The sequence below is a fragment of the Saxophila tyrrhenica genome, assembly GCF_035928015.1.
Source record: "Saxophila tyrrhenica strain CCFEE 5935 chromosome Unknown scaffold_12, whole genome shotgun sequence".
In the NCBI taxonomy this organism is placed as follows: domain Eukaryota; kingdom Fungi; phylum Ascomycota; class Dothideomycetes; order Mycosphaerellales; family Extremaceae; genus Saxophila; species Saxophila tyrrhenica.
Genome location: NW_027041744.1, coordinates 139,368 through 156,601, shown reverse-complemented (window position 1 = coordinate 156,601; position 17,234 = coordinate 139,368). Strand labels below are relative to the sequence as shown.

Sequence of the window (17,234 nt, the reverse complement as noted above, 5' to 3'; positions counted from 1 at the left end):
CGACTGCTAAACCCTGCCATTTGCCATTGCTGTGACTGGTCATCGGTGACTGTGAGTTCGCCAAGCATTTCAATCGGTCCGCCGGGCCTCTCCCGGAGTTAAAACCTCGGGCAAGCACCATCCTCTTCTTCTGCATAATAACAAGCACTTCACACCATGATATAGAAAGGTCCTCCTGGCTTCCCTCTTTCGACCTCTACAACACACCCATCATGGATGTCCTCAAGCTTGAACAAACCCGCCAGGCTCTGGAGGCTAGCCTGCAGAAGCTGCGACAAACACTCAAACACTGGCAGTTGTGGGAGGCGGAGTACGAGGGTCTGAAGGAGGAAATCTTGCTGCCCGGACACGACCTTGATGCGGCTGAGCTCACAACCATCTCACAAACCTACGGTGGCGACCTGGTGAACGAAAAGGAGATCCGCGAACTGGCCGCTCTGGACAGTGATTCGCCACGCTCCGCCAAGCAGATCATCGGACTCATCGAACGGCGACAGGAGTACGTGCAGAAGAACATCGAGACCGTGCAGCGCCAGTTCTTCGATGCCGAAGCGAAGCAGGAGGAGCTCGCGTTTGCAGCGGCGACGCAAAGTGGAGGTGCGGAGGTTGGGTTGCCGCTTACCGAGATTCACGAGGAGCTTGACGAGGATGGAAATGTGGTTGCAAGTCGACTTAGCCAGCCGGAGCAAGCTACTGCCAAAGCGATCGAAGATCTGAAGAAGGCTGGTCTCACGGAGAAGGATCTGGAAGGGGCGCCAAAGCCGATATCGAGACCAAGCTCAGAGGACCTGAAACCCGCCATCACCAATGCGAGCCCAACTGCAGCCTCTTCGATCACCGTCGACAAGCGGCCACAATCACAGCCTGTACCCGTGAGTCCTATAGGAGATGGCTCTCGCGAAGAGGCAGAAAGGCCTTCAATCCGCAAGAAGTCTGTCTCATTCACCGCAGACACGAAAGTGGCAGAAGAGCGACCACGATCACAGTCACGTGAGGACGGCAAAAAGAGTGTCTCATTCAACGACAAGATTGCTGTCATGCCTGCTGCACCGCCCGCAGACACCAGATCCGTGTCGTTCTCACCGCAGGTAGAAGAGATCCCGGCATTTCCAGAAGGTCCCCTTTCGCCGAACGTGCCTCCAATGACTGCTGACGATGTCGAAAAAGCTAAGTCTCTGATGGCTGCGGGGGATGAGGCGACCGATGCCACTGAGAGCGATGCATCCATTGCTCAGGGTGTTGTCATACCACAGGACGAATCACCAGAAGACGCACGTCTAAGGCGCGAAATGCTGGACTATCATCTCAACGAAGTCGGTAATGTAGTCGCGCAGATGGAACTTGATGAAAACTTCATGGACTACGATGACGACGACGATGATGCCGGCTCGTTCCACACGACTTCCGAGTACCCAGAGGACGATGACACACCCTACACTACCGGCATGTCGGAGTCGGAGGACTCAGAAGATGACACTGGCAGGTCAAAGCGTGCTCAGATCACGCCAGAGTACCGCAAGCAGATGGAGGAGCTACAGGATCGCCTCATCGGCAATCTTGGGCCAGCGCCAAAGGACGAGGAGGTCGCGGACGCAGATCCGGATCTAGACCCGCAAGACGTTCGGAGGCTGGTGATCCGGGACAAGCGCCTCTCTACTTCCAGTGTGAGCTCTGAGAGCAGCGAGAAGAAGGCAGGTGTCAAGAAGCGGGTTAGCTTTGCAGAGGAGCTGGATGTTGCTGAGCCTGGGTCTCCACCACTCAAGGCCCAGAAGCATCACGATGGCGAGAACGTCACGCCGGTGGCCGAAACCATCTCGGAGCGACCTACCACGACCACACCTTCCACAGCGCCAACTCAACCTGCGAGCAAGCCGTCACGCTTCAAGAAGTCTCGTGCAACTCCTGCCACCACGTCCGAAGATGATGGTACCGCCTCACCGCCAGCCACGGCCGGGAGCGTAAACGACTCTGAGGACGCTCGCCCGCTCCGCACCACCCTGCTCGAACGACCCATCCATAAAGGCTCCGCCGCGGCCCCGCCGTCACTCGACAATCCAGACGCAATCACCCAGCGCCGCGAGCTGGCAGAAGCCTACTACTCCCGCCGCAACGACTTCATCCGGCAACAAGGCGGCTTCAAGGCGAACGCGGACGACGATGAGGAAATGGGAGAGCTGATGGAGGAGACAGAGGACGGGAAGCTGAAGAAGGTCAGTCGGTTCAAGGCTGCGATGATCAAAGGGCAGTAAAGGCAGTCTCACGATGGATTGATGGGATTTCAGGAGGGGCACGGATGATTTGAATGAATTAGCGGGAGAGTTGGTGGTGCTGCGGCTTTTGTTTGATGGGTCTGCTCCTTTAATATCGAGCAGCTATGAGCTTCGCTCCACGAGGTAGAGTCACGAATGCTACCGGCACCTGGGCAACGAATTCGAATGCTATCAATAGACATGCATCGACCAAAATAGGCTATCTCTACGAGCGATCGACTCCATCCATGCACCACATCGGACGCGAGATCCGTGTTTCGAGATCAACCCCGTATTTGTGAGATGGTCACGGCCAATGATGAGACGAAGAATCTGGGTGCCTTCGTCTCAAACTTTGGCCAAGCTCTCCACCCTCCTATTCTTCGGCGACTGCATCCCGTCGCGCCCGGTCAATGGCAAGGTAGTTGTAGGACTTCATCCTTTCTGCCAACGTCTGTTACGTTACCATCCTGACGACACAGCAGCACAACATGGCCGTCCACACTATGGAGGACCGCGCCTTCTCATTCCCATCGACGAAGTTCGTCTTCGCCGCCCGTCTGGTTCAGGTGCGTGCGCTTGATACAACGAGAAACGCTTCCCATCAATCACTAAGCCCAGTACAAAGGTGATCCTCGGCACCATATGCATCGGCCTTTCCAGCGGCCTCATGGTTTGGCTGGCTGTGAATTCCCACTTAAGCGTCTACCAATGGGCCTACGGTTTCAACTGGTACATCCTCACTTGGCTGCTGCTTCCGATCACCGTGTTCTTCAGCATGATGGTGCTCGTTGGTGCCATTGGGATATTCGCGCATAAGCGACCAAACGACATCCACTGGCACTTGACCTTACGCCTCGATTGGTTTATATTCGCCATCAGCTTGATCAATTTCTCGGTCTGTCTCCATCGAGTTACGCCTTGATGAAGGCGAGAATGTCACTGACGGTCCCAGCTCACAACCGTCTTCATCCCTACATCGTGGTACAACGTATTCCGCTACATCTCCTTTCCGTTGCTCTCGTTCGCCTTTGCCCTCTTCGCCACCAGCATGGTCCCCTTGCTCCGCACCTACCGTCTCAAGAAGCGTGGATTGCTGCCATCTCGTGACTCCCCTAAAGAGAGCTGGTACTTAACGGAGTACGCGCTTTCATCAGGGTACCCAAAGCCGTCAGCGGAGCAGGAGCGACCGAGCGGGCACACGCGTCAGCCGTCGCCGCAGCCGTCGCAGCAGTCGTCGCAGCCGGGTTCTGGGAATGGAACGATGGCCCGCTGGAGTGGGCTGAGTGGGGCTGCGACGACGGCATTCACGAGTATAGGGAGCGATACGGAGGTGCCGCCATATTCGGAGGGGTCGGAGAGAAGTGTGAAGGGATGACTGGTCGTTGGCGTGTCTGAGAAGGCCGGACAAAAGAGAAAGTCGATGGAGTGTTGGTGATGAATCAGCTGGTTGGGACAAAATCACGAGTAATGAGCGCAGCGAAACGAGTAACGACTTGGAAAACGCGAGGAAAGGAGGAAGAAAAGGTTGAAACGTTCGCGACAAACCACGAAACCAAGAATCGAGGATACAACTCTGCGACAAGCTCGTTCCGAGCGGTGTGGGCTTTGCGCAAGACACGATTGCGGTACACACCTCCTGTTCCCAACAGCTCCCTGCTAGTGTACACTCCTACGCTCCATCCAGCCACCATGTCAACACAAGAGTCCAGGCACCGCCCCGCGATACCTCCTCCCGTGGACCCGCTATACTCGAGTTCTAAAGCACCTCCTGCAGACCTCTGGCAAACAGTTCCGACAGCGAAGGAGGAAGGCGGGCAGACGATCCCTGCAGATCTCGCAAATCCTCGCACTGTAAAGGTATTGCCAATCGTGATTCCAGCATTCGTGATTCTCGCGAATCTGTTCGGCGGCGCCGTTCGCATTGCCACCTTGACGATCGGCGATCTGTTGGCCGCGAGCCAGGAGGCGGGCTTCGTCCCACAAATCGCAGTCGCAGTTCTTCCATGGCCTAGCACAGATATAGCAGAACTCGGCACGGCATCGGCAGCTGGTGTATGGTCAGCAAAGTTCTGCCTCTATTTGCAAAGGAGAAAAGTAATTCACGTGATGTGGTTGCATCCTAACGCTAGCTCGACCTCTCGTTTGCAGTTGTAGCACGTCTGCCAACCTTCATTGCGTGCCATGTTCCTGACCTCCTGTGTTGCTTCGTCTGCCGAACACTCGCCAAAGTGCTGCGTTTGCCTGCAGAGGATACACGTCCGAGCCCAGCACTTCAGACAGGTGGCGGTCGTCTCACGTTTGTTCGCTTGTTCGAGGTATGCCGAGCAGGTTGGTACATGGCAGTAGGTCGGCTTAGGGTCGTCCAGCTCTTCCTTCTTGTGGATGAAATCTTCGGCCAGCGTCGAGTTCAAATACAGCTCGAAGTCTTCAAAGGGAACGATCTGTCTGCAACAGCGCGGTGGGTATGCGTCCTCCTGCGTCATGGCTTTGCGGAAGAGCTCGTCCAGATTGCCGTCGCAGAAGAAGTGCCCTCACGGCACCTTCACCCCTTCCCAGGCATCGAATTCGTCCTGACAGATCACACAGTTGTCCTTAGGCTGGGGGAAGACGGTGGCTCTTCAAGATTGTGGGCAGTTCTGTCTGCGCTGTACTGCCCCAGGTCTTCCGCGTACAGCCGGCAGGCTAAGTCGAAGTCATGTGAAGTTTGATCTGCATCATGGAAGGTGGTCGAGATGGGTTGTCCCAAGCGTGCGTCCATGCTTTGGAATTGGAGAATGAGATTCGCAGTCGCATCATTCGCCTGGTCCAGAACATCTTGCATCGAGCGAGTGACCATGTTGGTTTGTTTGTGTTGAGGGACAGCTTTTCGAGGCCAAGGTTGAATTATGAAGTGATGTGTGGAAAGTTTCGGAAAGGAGAAGACATCGCCAAGCCTTTCATGTGAAATTGGAACTCACACCTGAAGCAGACTTAACCATTCTCCAAGACAGCAAAGCCTCACACATTCATCGTGCGATGGTCTGGGAGCCTCCACTGGGTCGATTCGAACCAGACCTGGCCAGACGCCTCACTTTGAGCAGGTGTGACCCCATCTGGTGCCGCTGGTGTCCGGTCTGTCCATCAACTGTAGTCGACCACCAGTCTTGCAGTCTTGTCAGAGTAGGAAGGCGACATGCTGACGAATCGCTAGAGCCGGTACTGGCATTGCAGTTAGATAGGGCCTCAGACGGCAACGCATTTCATCTCCTAAACAACATCAAGCCAGCGTCTTTCTCCTCAGCGCCATCTGTAACCTTTTCCTCTTCCTCCCTCTCCTCGCCCAGGCCTAACCTCCGACCAAACAGACTCCCGAACAGCTCATCCGCCTGACGCTCGCTCCACGTACTTCGATCTTCCGGTGCCATGAAGTTCTGTAGCTTCTCATGCACGGTATATCTCAGCTTTCTGCCTTTACTCGCCTTGGTGTCAACGTTCTTCTTCGCCTTCGCTTCACGCTTGAGGTTGAAATTCAGGTCAATGTTTGACGCCGCGACGGAGTCTTGGCTCTTCCTCTCCAGGAGTTCCTTGAGCATGATGCCGTAGAAGTCAGCATCGTCGTAGATCTTGTCGTCCTGCGTGACTCCATTTGCGAGTTGCAACGGTGCACAAGAGCGAGGAGTATGTGCTTTCTGAAGAAGGCGGTCACGGTTAGAGAGATGCTCCTGCAGCGCGTCGACGAGACTTGATTGCTGTGCTGATCGGTTGATGACACCTCGTTCTGGTAGTGCAGTGGCGCCTCGAGCCTTCACTGCCCATCTGTTCAGAGTGGCGTTGCGGTGCGGTTGCTGTGCGGCCTCCTGTGCCTGCATGTGTTTCCAGAGGTCTTCGGTAGGAGTATCGTTGCCGAAGTCGTTTCTTTTGCGTTTCTCGCCGGTCCGCGCTCCGGTCAGCTTCTCGCGAAAGTCGTTGAGTGAGGACCAGAAGGCGAAGGCAGCCGTCTCTGCTGCCTCGAGGGCATGATTAGCTTGCCCGAGCTGAGCTTGAAGGTCTTCATCCGGAAGTCCAACAACGGTGTTTGCACCAACGAGCGCCTTTTGCAGCCTGATTCGAGAGTTCAGTAGCGAGTCGAATGCGCCCTTTTGCCTCTTCACAGCCCTGCCCTTCTCTGCATCCGCCTTCGTAGACTGCGCCAGCGCCGAGGCCACAGTCTTTTGGTCTTTTGAAACCGCCTTCAACAGCTCCGCGCGATCTTCCTTGGAGCTTATGGCTCCTGTTTTGAGTGCTGACATTTCGTCCTCGCTCATGTCCGTATCAGACGTGCCATCCTCATTCTCGTCTTCTTCAACCTCCGAGCTCTCGGTAGCGTCATCGAGGCCGTCGCCATCTTCTTCGTCGCTCTCTTCCTCATCAAACCCTCTGCCAAACGGGTCATCATCCTCTTCACCATCAAGCGCGGCGTCCCTGCTAATCCTGGATCCGCGATACTGTGGACCTAAGGCAGCGGTCTTTGGTTTGCGAAGCTTGCTCTTCCCAATATCCTCGTAGTGCGCTCGTGACTCGTCTACGTCCTCTTCATCGGCGGAACTGGCATCGCTGTCGTCGAAACCGTCCTGTCCGTCGTCCTCTTCCGGGTCAAAATCTGGTATGCGGTTAGGGTAGGCTGTTATTTGCAAATGCGCGTCGGCTGACCTTGAGGATTTGATTGTGTTAGGTCCCTGAAATCGTTTGCGCGATTGCGACCTGGTGCTGGAGCCATGCTGCAGTAGAGAAGAGAGACGAGAATGTGCTGAAGTCGGATTTCATGTGAAGATTTGCTGCACGTGTGCTAGAGGCGAAAAGTCACGTGCCGGACCACAATTTAGCTGCCTGGGAGAGGGTACCTTAACCTTACTCTTCCTTGACGCCATGCAGTATACACATAAGTGTGCTCATCGATATCATACTCTACTATGTACATCATGAGACATGACAGACGCGACCACGGATGATAATGCCAGCGAAGTCTTCACCTTGGCTGCAGCGACAGAGTACGACGAATCTCTCTATGATGAACAAGATACAACAGGCGACTCGCCCAGTAACGATGAACCATCACGGGATGGCCCCGAGAGCTCAGTAGCGGCGCAGGCAGCAAAGGCTATCGAAGCAGCGACAGAACAGGATCATCCACCGGAGCAAGGTTCAGCGAATCGTTCGAGAAGGGCATCGGGTAGCAGTGGCGAAGATGTAGTCGTCCTAGATGCCGGCCCTGCTCCATGGGTACCTGCACCTCCAGACTATGCGGCGGCGACTAGATCGGCTCGCGCGGGGGAAACCACGACAGAGAGCGTGCAGAACCGTCCGCAGGCGGATCTTCCGGACCCAGAAGGACGTCAAACTCTGGACACTGGTCCTCATGATATCGAGCTACAGGAGCAGGGCCAGGAAAGCAATTCTCCGGATTCCTACCAGCGGTCTTCAGGTCGTCTTGCCAACCTTGCTGCGTTCTTCGAAATCGCTACTCAGGCTGTGCACCGGCATGCGAAGAAGCTCGTTGAGAATGAACGTATTCAAACCGCTCGTCAATTTGCCATAACGCTCGTTGAACATGAACGAACTCAGGCTGCCCTTCAGGCAACGAGCAAAATGGTCGCTCATCTCGATAACGATAAGACTCGAGCTGCTCGTCAAAGAGTAGAGAAACTGGCATCTCGCCTCGATTCTGACCGCTTCCGCTCCGCTCGGGCCCATGGAATCGAGCTCCTTCTTCAGGTCGATAATCAGTACACGAGGAGGCTTGTGCGGCAGTACTGGCATACGATCCTGCTCGCGAATGTAACCTTCACCTTCGCGCTGCTTTTGCTCACCACGTCACTCGAGGAGCCGAGATACCATGCTGTTGAGGTCACACGGCAGTATTACTCGCAGCATGCGCATGAGACATCGCCTTACAAGTTCCACCCATACATGGCTTTTCCTGACTACAGTGTATACACTTTCACTCGCCTGGGCCATACGGGGGACTTCTCTTTCGAGGAGGCGCTTGACCTCAGTAGCATACCTGAGTTAGCTAACGCCACTTTGACCGGCCGAATCGACATCCGGCCAGCCCCAGCAGCCCAACGTGTCCCAGTAGAGGTCTGGTGCAATGTTGCAACCTCATGGCCGTGGAAAGCAGGCTCAGCAGCGATTGATCAAGACGAAAAAGGGCTGCACCTGAAGATGCCACATTTCAGCAAAGATCAGTTGTGGCTCGATGAACGACAACAGAGGGACATGGATAGGCATATGGAGTCACCCTCTCGTGTGGATATCTGGATCGGCATTTATGTCCTGGTCGAAATGGACATCTTCAACATCTCTACCAAGAGCTTCGACGTAAGCATTGACAACGTCAGTGAATTGAACTTCTGGGGCTTTTCTGTGAGGAAGAAGACATGCATTGAGGCAGTCAAGGGAGCGTTTGACAGCCGCGTCTATACGGGCTCGGCTCAGACCATAATCAAAGCCGGCGCATCGCTCATGGGCATGTTCTTTCTCAGAGACAAGCTGGAGCTCGAATCTGAGAGCGCAATTGAAGCAACGGTCAAACATCAGCCACGTGTTGAAGGCGTCTGGGGCGCGAACAATCGCATCACCAGAAGCAAAGCCGGAGCACTTAAGCACATTACTCCAAGCATCTTTCGGACTACTTCTCATAGTGGCGATTCCTACATCAGCTATGCAAGGTCACGCGAGGCTGACTCGTCCGAGCTAGCTACTCGCTGGCCAGTCAACAACCGCACGACTGGACACTATCATTACGGCTATGGCTCTATAGCTACTGAGTTAGCTCGGGCTGGAGGTCAGCTAAGAAATCTCTTTCTGCTCGACGCAGCTCACACATCGGACTCTGGAGACACGCGACTCATCTATCCGTACCTGTGGCAGGGGTCAGTCGAAGGCAACGCCCAGAACGGCTCTATCCACACCCTCTCCCACGACGAAGAGTGGGTTTCTGTCACCAACAGTACACCTCGCGCGGCTCACCTTAGCGGCAAAAGAGGTCAGAGCGACTGCAGGATGGAATTTGAGTCTTCGAACGGCGAAGTTGAGATGTTTTTCAATGAGTACGAGTATGCGTGGTGAGGTTGGAAATATCTTTATAGGATATGGAACTGGCTGTTTCACAATGTTTACAAATAATGCTTTTCCTCAATGTGCTTCATAAAGCCATTACGGCAATATACGGCGTGGCCGCAGGCTTGTGACTACGGTTGGGCAAGGTGTGTACTATGTTCACAGCGGGGAGTTCATCCTGGATGAAACTGAGAAGAAGTGAGCAAGCAAGATGGAGGAGTATATCTTCATAGCTTTTATCGCGCGATGCCAAACGTACAATGCTATGAATGCGATATGATGCTCTCAAACCAACAGACCAGCCAATGCCAGCTCGCCTCTTGATCACCATCACCATCAGCCTTCACAGGCTCCAAGAGCCTTGCACCCTTGAAGCTCTGCTCGCCAACATGCGTCTGCCTCTGCATCATGGTGCTTCGTTATCGCACTATCAATCATCAATCTTGCTCTCTCCACCACAACCTTCTGCGACTCTGCTGTTGCCCTCGCAACCAGAGAAATACCGTCGTCATAAATCGAGCGCTGGAAGACCTCGCTGATGTTGACAACCATCGTGGGACTGAGAAGCTTGCTCCTCTTACGGAGGTATAAATGATGCCAGGACTCATTCGTTCAACCTTAAAGCACTTCATTCAAAGGACTTTGGTTGATGAACATGGCTGCATCGTGACCGTACGTTATCAAGGAGTGATAGAAGTGGTAACGACTGGGGTCAATGCCGGACAAGACTGTTCCGCCGTTCGTGATGATGGGAACCTCCTTGATCGCATCGCCGTGCCGTGCAATCACTAACCAGTCTGAACATCGCTAGACTCGACAATCATGGTATGCCTCATCATCTGGTTCGCATGTTTGTTGCCTTTCGCACCACGGAAAGTGAGAACCGCGTTCCCGGTGGGAGGGTTGTTGGAGGTCGCTAAATCGGCGCTGGATGGACACAACGAGCAGTAATGATGATGCTCTGATGCTGGGACTTTTGACAGTCCAGTATCGTCGTTGTGTAGATGCCGACTTCAAGCACGTCGGCAACGCGAACAGCGACGACGATCCAGTAACGGCCCTTCGACTTCCACATACTGCCATCTTCCTTCATGACCGTCCCCCATCTTTCTCCGGCCTCCCTACTGTTCTTGATACGCCGCATGTTGGGGTGCCAGACGAGGACAACCGACGATACCAAGTCATTGTCCTGCCTTAAAGAACAAAGAAGAATAATTCTTGTCTCTATACTTGGTTCTTGAGTGAGCGTATAGGGTAGAGACAAAGGAGGGTACGTCAGACATTAAGATGGAAATGGAAGAGAAGAGAATCGTACCTGCTGGTTGCGTTGCTGCATACTTCGATATCATACCAGCTCATACCGACGTCCGCGGTAGTGGCATTCTCTCGAGATTTAGCGAAGCTCCATGCCAAACCTCTGTTTGTCATCACACGGCGGCGACCTCATGGGTTAGCGGCTAAGGTAGAATCATTCGTCCTCCGCCTCTATGCTGTCCATGTCCAACGTACTGCCATCTGTGAGTCTTTGTTCCTTGATGCTGCAAGTCATCAGCCATGAAGAGACACGAGGGTTGCGTACTTACCAGAACAGCTACAAGGACGTTTCAAGCCTACGCGATTTCGATTTCTTCACCACATACTCCCTCGACGACTCGTCCAGCTTGCCCACAGCGCGTATTGCGTGCGGGTAGTGCATTGGCCCGACCTTGATCTCGCTGCATTTGACTACCATCGTATGTCGCATCATCTGATTGCCAGAGCTCCCCTCTGCCATCCAGTCGATAGTGAGGACACGATTGCCGGGGACGAGACTCTTGAACTCATCCACCGGAATGCCATACGGACGCAAGGAGCAGAACTGAGGATGCTCGGACTTTGGTGTGTGGACCAGGCCTTTGTTGTTATTCGTATATATGGCGACCTCTGACACGTGCGTCTCGGTTGCATCAACAACGATTCAGAACCGGCCTTTAGACTTGAACAGCTCTCCGTTCTCTCCCTCCACAACATTTCACGAGCCCGTTGCCTCACTCTTTGCGCGAATCTTACGAACGTCCGCGTGCCAGAGGATAGCGCCTGGAATTTGGCTCGAGTATGGAAGGCCGAAGGGAGTCTTGAGGCCGGGTGTGACAGCCGACTGAGTACGAGTAATCTCGTCCCTGCCGAGCTCACAGCTCTCCTCTACCCTTTGCTTCTGAAGCTCGGGATTTTGCTTCCGCCAGTCTTCGTCCGACTGCCACAGTTCTGATCTTCCGAGGTCGTTGGACCGAGGGCGGTATTCTCTCCTCCTCCCGGAAAACTGAGATTGACGTGAATGCGCGATTGGCACGATGGGGCGCGTAGCGCGAGGGACTGTCGTTTCAGCTTCTTGAGCTCGATGTGCTGTTGTTCCTGATGAGAAGCCAGACGGCCGAGAAGTCGTGGCGGTGGGAGGTTGAACGACCGGATGTGCTGTTGGATTTGCTCCGCGTCGACGACTGACTGTTTGGAAGCCATCGTTGTCCTCTTGGTTGATTCCTACTTCGTACTGGGTCCGTCGAACGGCTTGGGTGGAATCCACGCAAGGTGCTGCATTGCTTGAGCCGCCGTCGATAGACTGGGTAGCCGTAGCAGGTTCGGTACTTGGCCACCACATTGAACAAGCTCGTGTGGGTCCTGAGCAGCAACTGTCGTCGGCCTGGAGTACCGCTGAATGGGATCGAGGCTCCTCGCTTCGACACGCACCGAATCAACTCGAAATAATCTGCCGGAGCGATCCATGGTGTGACATGAGTCGGGTGATGCTGTTGTTGCTCGACAACGACGCGGTGCAATAGCACTTGTTGGTGCATGCGGGAGGGTTGCATGTTGACAATCTGGACGCTATATCAGGCAGCCGATTCCAAAGCGCGACGTAAGTTAATTACAAGTCTTCGAAAGTGCGCCGTGAATCGTCCCGTTCTTTGATGTTGCAAAAGAGGCCGCTTCACACGAAAGCTGCCTTATCCGCCCTTGTCTCACAAATAAAGCGATTCTTTTCACGTCCTGGTGTTTCGCCCTGCAATATGTTTGTAAGAACATTGGACATAGCTTATACTGTACTTTCTCAACTTGCAGCGTTCGAAGAATACCTGTTCAGCCGTTGACAAGCGCTGCACGAATTGTCCTCTCCACAAGGTCACAGTAAGTACAGAACAGCGCAAGATCAGCCCTACGGAAGGGGGTTGACAGCACCTTCTACCACAAAGGCGAAGCGTAGGATGGGAAGGTTGTGGAGGGACCTCAGAAGATGTTGTCGCGCGAGTCTTCGGTCGAAGAGGAGATCTGTACGCCATTATCCCGAGGAACCCAAGCCTACATGCAGCTCAGGGGAGCAAACACAAGGCGCGGCTCAAGCAGGAACTGCGTTTCGGCTTTCAGAAGTCGTGAGGTCTGGAGAACAAGCGGATGGTAACTACCAGCAAGACACCGTAGAGGCGGACCCATCCTGCGCAGAAGAGCGGACGCCTGTCGCGGCCGCTGCCACCACATCACCAGAGCAGGAGAACAGCCATCAAGCTCTTTGCTCCAGCATCCTGGAGAACAAGAAACTCGCCGATCAACTTCAACAAGCAATTTTGCAGAACCGCAAAATCAGGAAGGCCGAAAGGGCGGCCGGGCCGCGGCTGGACAAGCTCGACCAGAAGTTCCATTGCTGGGAAGCGCAAGTCCAGGAGACCAAGAGGGAGATCAAAAAGAACGCAAGTAATGCAGAACCCCCTGCCTGAAGGTGAACTTGAAGCCTTAAGAGGCAACCTTGTGAGGGCGGAGGCCAGAAGAGACAAGTCCCTTGCTCGAAGTGAACAGGTCGACAAGAAGTTTGCCTTGCAATGGAGGGACCACAGCCAAGATGTGGACGACCTGCTCCTCATCTTCGACGAGGTGTTCGTGACCAACGATATCATGGCTGCAGCATCGGAAGACCCGCGCGATATCGGCAAGTTGTCGACGACGTCGCTGGACGACAGCATGGCAGGCACCCTGCGACCTCTCCGGGTTCCGCCCGCCCCATTATTACCAGAAGAGCAAGAAGTCAAGCGGCTCAAAGACCGGTACATTGACCAGATGATCAAGCTACACGCCATGGCCACCCGTTTCGAAAGGCAAGAATACGACTTCGACCGGCTTCGGGATGGACGAGATGCTCAAATAGCTGCCGGAGAAGAGGTGGAATCCTCAACAGAGCTTGATCTGAATTGTCTGCAGGACGGCCGGCGGAACACTCGTGAACTGGCAGAAGCTGAGGAGGAATTTGCGGCCGCGAAAGCCGCCGCAGTGGCTGCCAAGGTCCAACTACCAGACGCTGAGATTGAGTCCGGCTTTGTCGACGATGTGGACGACGGCTATCGTGCTAGCCACGACGAATTGCTGAAGTTGCTTGCTAAGCCTGCGCTTGTTGAATTATGGCTGGAGACCATTCCGGACGGTGAGATTGCTGAGGACCCCGAGCAAGCGGCGGCAGGTGTTGACGTTGATGTCGATGAGTGGGATGCAGCATCCATCGACATCTCTGAGAGTGGCAGTATGGTCGCGGAGGGTCATTGGCGAAGGAAGATCGACTCGTGGCGGGAAACTTGTGTACAGGAGTGGAAGGGGCTTGGTAGATAGAGAGTGCGACCTCCAGTGTTTGGGAAGCTGCATTGGAACCCAGTAATTGTCGGTACTCATTAAATGAAGCACGTTGGGATAACCGTCTAGGTCCATTCCAGTACATAGTCGCGCTCCATTGACTGCGGACTGATCCTCAACGGTCCTCCAGTAGCACGTTCAGCTGCCTTAAAGCTTCGAATACGGTATCCTCCTCGCAAGCCAGCAGCCGATAGCTACAGCGCCATCCGGTTCAAACATCACAGTCCAACTCCCAGGCGCAGGTGCATCCGGGCTCCTCTCGCATGACAGGAACCAGACTCCCGCTCCCAGCTCCTTCATGACGTACGCCGGGCCTTTGCCCAAGTAGCCATGAAATGAGCCATACATGATCCCGGGGCCGCCAGTGACGTGAAAGGTGGAGTCCACTTCGGCACTATGGTAGTCGCCGTTGAGATGGGTGCAGTCGGCTCCGGTAGACGGTGTTATGCGCTTTGCGGTCATTGTCCAATTTTCGATCAACCGGGTTATAGTGAGGACGTCGCCGTCGAGTGTGGCCGTCATCGTATCAGAGCGTGCCTCGTGTGAGCTCGAGCAACGTAGTTTGGCCGGGTGGGAGGAGACATTGACCATCAACTCGCCATTGCTGCTTCCTTGAGCTACAGTAATCGCAAGCTGAGATTCAGAGTCGAAGTATGCACCTTCCCAACCTTTATCGGCGGCTGGCCTTGACTCTGAATCATCCTTGGGGTTGAGCAAGGCATTCTCCAAAAGGTGAGTGTTTGCTGCTTCGGCGTCGGCTTCATGGTTGAACATAACGACAGCCGAGAGACGCTCATCAGGCATGTACCGCCTGTGGAGTCTAAACCCTCGCAAAGCACCACCGTGCCCTCGTGTTTCGTTACCCGCCGTTTTACCGCGGCCCAGACCCCAGCCATAGAACGCTGGGTTGTCGTCCTTGAAGGTGACAGCTTGCGCATTCCGTCGATATGCGCTGTTGTCATCCACCTGCTGGCGATCCAGATACTGCTCGTACGCAACCATGTCTTTAAGCGTTGCCACAATACCCGCATCGCCCGCCCATTCTATTCTGTTCAATGCTGGGAAGTACCCGACCTGCTCGGTTCCTTCGTAGCCAACGCTGGGTCCAGGTCGGTTACTTGTGTCGGACGCAAGCTGCGCGGTGGTCATGCCTGCAGGAGTAAAGATGTATTCCTCGAGCAGCTTCCCAAGTGGCTTGCCAGATATGCTCTCAGCTATGCGGCCAAGTACGTAGAAGTTGACATTGGAGTAGGAGTAGCTCATTCCAGGCTCAAAGTGAAAGTTTCCAAGTCTCTTCAGAGCTGCCGGTGCATCATCTGCGAGCGTAAATCGTGAGTCCGCTTGAGCACCCCAAAGTACGGTCAAAGCCCAGTAGTCTCGGATGCCGGACTGCATATGAGCGAGCCGCTCCACTGTGAGGTCCTTGTTGTCGGAGAGATTTGAAGGAAGCATATCTCGCATTGCTTTGTCGCCCTTCTCGGCCATCCCGTCTTCTTCGAAGAGCTTCGCCAGCACCAGACAGACGAATTGCTTCGAGATGGAGCATATCGGCAAGATGGTTTCCTTCGTCATAGGAATACGCTTTTCGCTGTTGGCATACCCCCAGACGTGCTCGCCATACACTTCGCCGTCTCTAAGGAGAGCACAAGCGCCTCCTGGCCCGCGATACAGAGTCGGAATCGACTCGACGAGCCGCTGTGCAGCTTTTGCATCCATTGTGAGTTCAATGTGAGCGGAGAATGTGACGTGGAACAGTAACGTTGATTGATGAGTCTACGAACGAAGTAAACATGAGAAAGAGCGAAGATATGCAGTCTCTGATGGTCCAAGCGTGCTGCTGCTCCACCTCACTCTCTCCTTCCTATTAAACTCTAGTGCAATCACGCAGTATGGGCTTACGAGGAAGAAGGACTACGAATACTGGCCAGGCTTACATCAAAACGAACAACCCGGAATTGGTTGACCCAAGTAGTTTGTCCACCAATTCCAAGTACTTCACTCGATCACCACGTTCTTGCATATGCATGTCACCAACCTGGAAGACCTCGACCTTGATGCAACACCCCTAGCGATCGTGACGTCTACCAGAGTCCTTTAGTAAACCCGCACGATGGTCTTCAAGAACACATCAAACCTCCCCGGTAACTTGTACGCGGACTTCATCAACATCGCGCTCGAACACCTCCTTCCAGTTCACAACCATGGTCAGGCGCAACAGTTCGTTGGAATCGTCTTCTCCCATCTTCTCAATCCATAGCACCTCACGCTCCGGGACTTGGTTGACCAACGCTTGCGGGTCGATGCCTTTCGGACGCAGACTGAAGCATTTTCCGTGTTGATCGACGTATACGGTATTGAAATTCGTGAAGATGGCACGCTCCGTCAGTCTTCCATTCTTCTAGTTCACGATGACCCAGTACCGCCACTTCTTCAGTTATCCAACACTGATCGCATCTTTGTAGTGCTCCCACCCCTCTTTGACAGATTCGTTTGGGTTGAAAGCAACGATGTGGAAATATCCGACAATCCACACCCGGCTTCAGGTTAGAGTAAAACTCACCATTGGGGTCTTTGGGCCGGGCAAGATGATGTATGTGCCGTTTGGTCTTGTGTTGGTCGCGGTGCTCGCTTGCTCGAATCTCATCTGTTGGAGTTCTGGTTTCCGTTCTCACCAAAAGTCGTCTTCCGGATAAGATGTGTCGCTGGAACGCAGATTCATCCTGGGTGAGTTCTGCGAGTTGGTGTGTGGTTGCACGTTCGATTGTGCGTGCCTCCTTCATACCGGAACGTTGTTCGAATAACTCGTTGTTGGACCTGAGAGTTTGGTATTCGCGTGATGGTGATTGATGGTTTGGCTGGTCGTGAGATCGAGACTGTCGCCGGCACGTCACTGACTGGTATGTTAGAGCCTGGAGGCAGCCGCATTTACACGGGTATTTCTTTGCGTTCGGTAATATAACTCGCTTTTGAACTGACATCAGTTTTCCAAATAGCACTCGTCTTGAGCAAGTCAGTTGGAAGATAACAGCAGCATCTTGCGGACCCTTGAGAGGAGAAGGAGACAGACAATGGAACTGAAAAGCAGAAGACAAGACCAGTTGCATGGATCAATCGAGCATGCGATAAGAGGACAGGGGCAGTTTAATGGGTTTAATGGATCAAGGCGTAAGGAAATGACATCTTATCAACGGCCACGCCGTTCTGATTTATGCCGTCAAAGACCGCATACGTACCAACCGACGACAACAACAACCTCAG

At 54.0% G+C, this 17,234-nt stretch overlaps 6 protein-coding genes across 6 annotated transcripts; 3 read left to right on the top strand and 3 right to left on the bottom strand.

The window, feature by feature from the left end:
- Positions 1–212: 212 nt before the first annotated feature.
- Positions 213–2,249, top strand: LTR77_007615 (uncharacterized protein; the record flags this gene model as incomplete). The annotated part of the gene is made up of 1 exon (XM_064804852.1): positions 213–2,249. The coding sequence occupies one exon, from the start codon at positions 213–215 to the stop codon at positions 2,247–2,249; it is 2,037 nt and encodes a 678-aa protein (XP_064656694.1).
- Positions 2,250–5,491: 3,242 nt separating this feature from the next.
- Positions 5,492–6,987, bottom strand: BFR2 (rRNA-processing protein bfr2; the record flags this gene model as incomplete). The annotated part of the gene is made up of 2 exons (XM_064804851.1): positions 5,492–6,870; positions 6,921–6,987. The coding sequence occupies 2 exons, from the start codon at positions 6,985–6,987 to the stop codon at positions 5,492–5,494; spliced, it is 1,446 nt and encodes a 481-aa protein (XP_064656693.1).
- Positions 6,988–7,196: 209 nt separating this feature from the next.
- Positions 7,197–9,531, top strand: LTR77_007613 (uncharacterized protein; the record flags this gene model as incomplete). Its single annotated transcript, XM_064804850.1, has 2 exons — positions 7,197–9,334; positions 9,495–9,531. 2 exons carry the CDS (start codon positions 7,197–7,199, stop codon positions 9,529–9,531), a joined length of 2,175 nt encoding a protein of 724 aa, XP_064656692.1.
- Positions 9,532–11,510: 1,979 nt separating this feature from the next.
- Positions 11,511–12,175, bottom strand: LTR77_007612 (uncharacterized protein; the record flags this gene model as incomplete). The annotated part of the gene is made up of 2 exons (XM_064804849.1): positions 11,511–11,810; positions 11,858–12,175. The coding sequence occupies 2 exons, from the start codon at positions 12,173–12,175 to the stop codon at positions 11,511–11,513; spliced, it is 618 nt and encodes a 205-aa protein (XP_064656691.1).
- Positions 12,176–12,568: 393 nt separating this feature from the next.
- Positions 12,569–13,955, top strand: LTR77_007611 (uncharacterized protein; the record flags this gene model as incomplete). Its single annotated transcript, XM_064804848.1, has 2 exons — positions 12,569–13,052; positions 13,078–13,955. 2 exons carry the CDS (start codon positions 12,569–12,571, stop codon positions 13,953–13,955), a joined length of 1,362 nt encoding a protein of 453 aa, XP_064656690.1.
- A 168-nt stretch (positions 13,956–14,123) lies between these two features.
- LTR77_007610 (uncharacterized protein) lies at positions 14,124–16,620 on the bottom strand (the record flags this gene model as incomplete). Its single annotated transcript, XM_064804847.1, has 3 exons — positions 14,124–15,749; positions 16,111–16,374; positions 16,537–16,620. 3 exons carry the CDS (start codon positions 16,618–16,620, stop codon positions 14,124–14,126), a joined length of 1,974 nt encoding a protein of 657 aa, XP_064656689.1.
- Between the last annotated feature and the right edge of the window lie 614 nt (positions 16,621–17,234).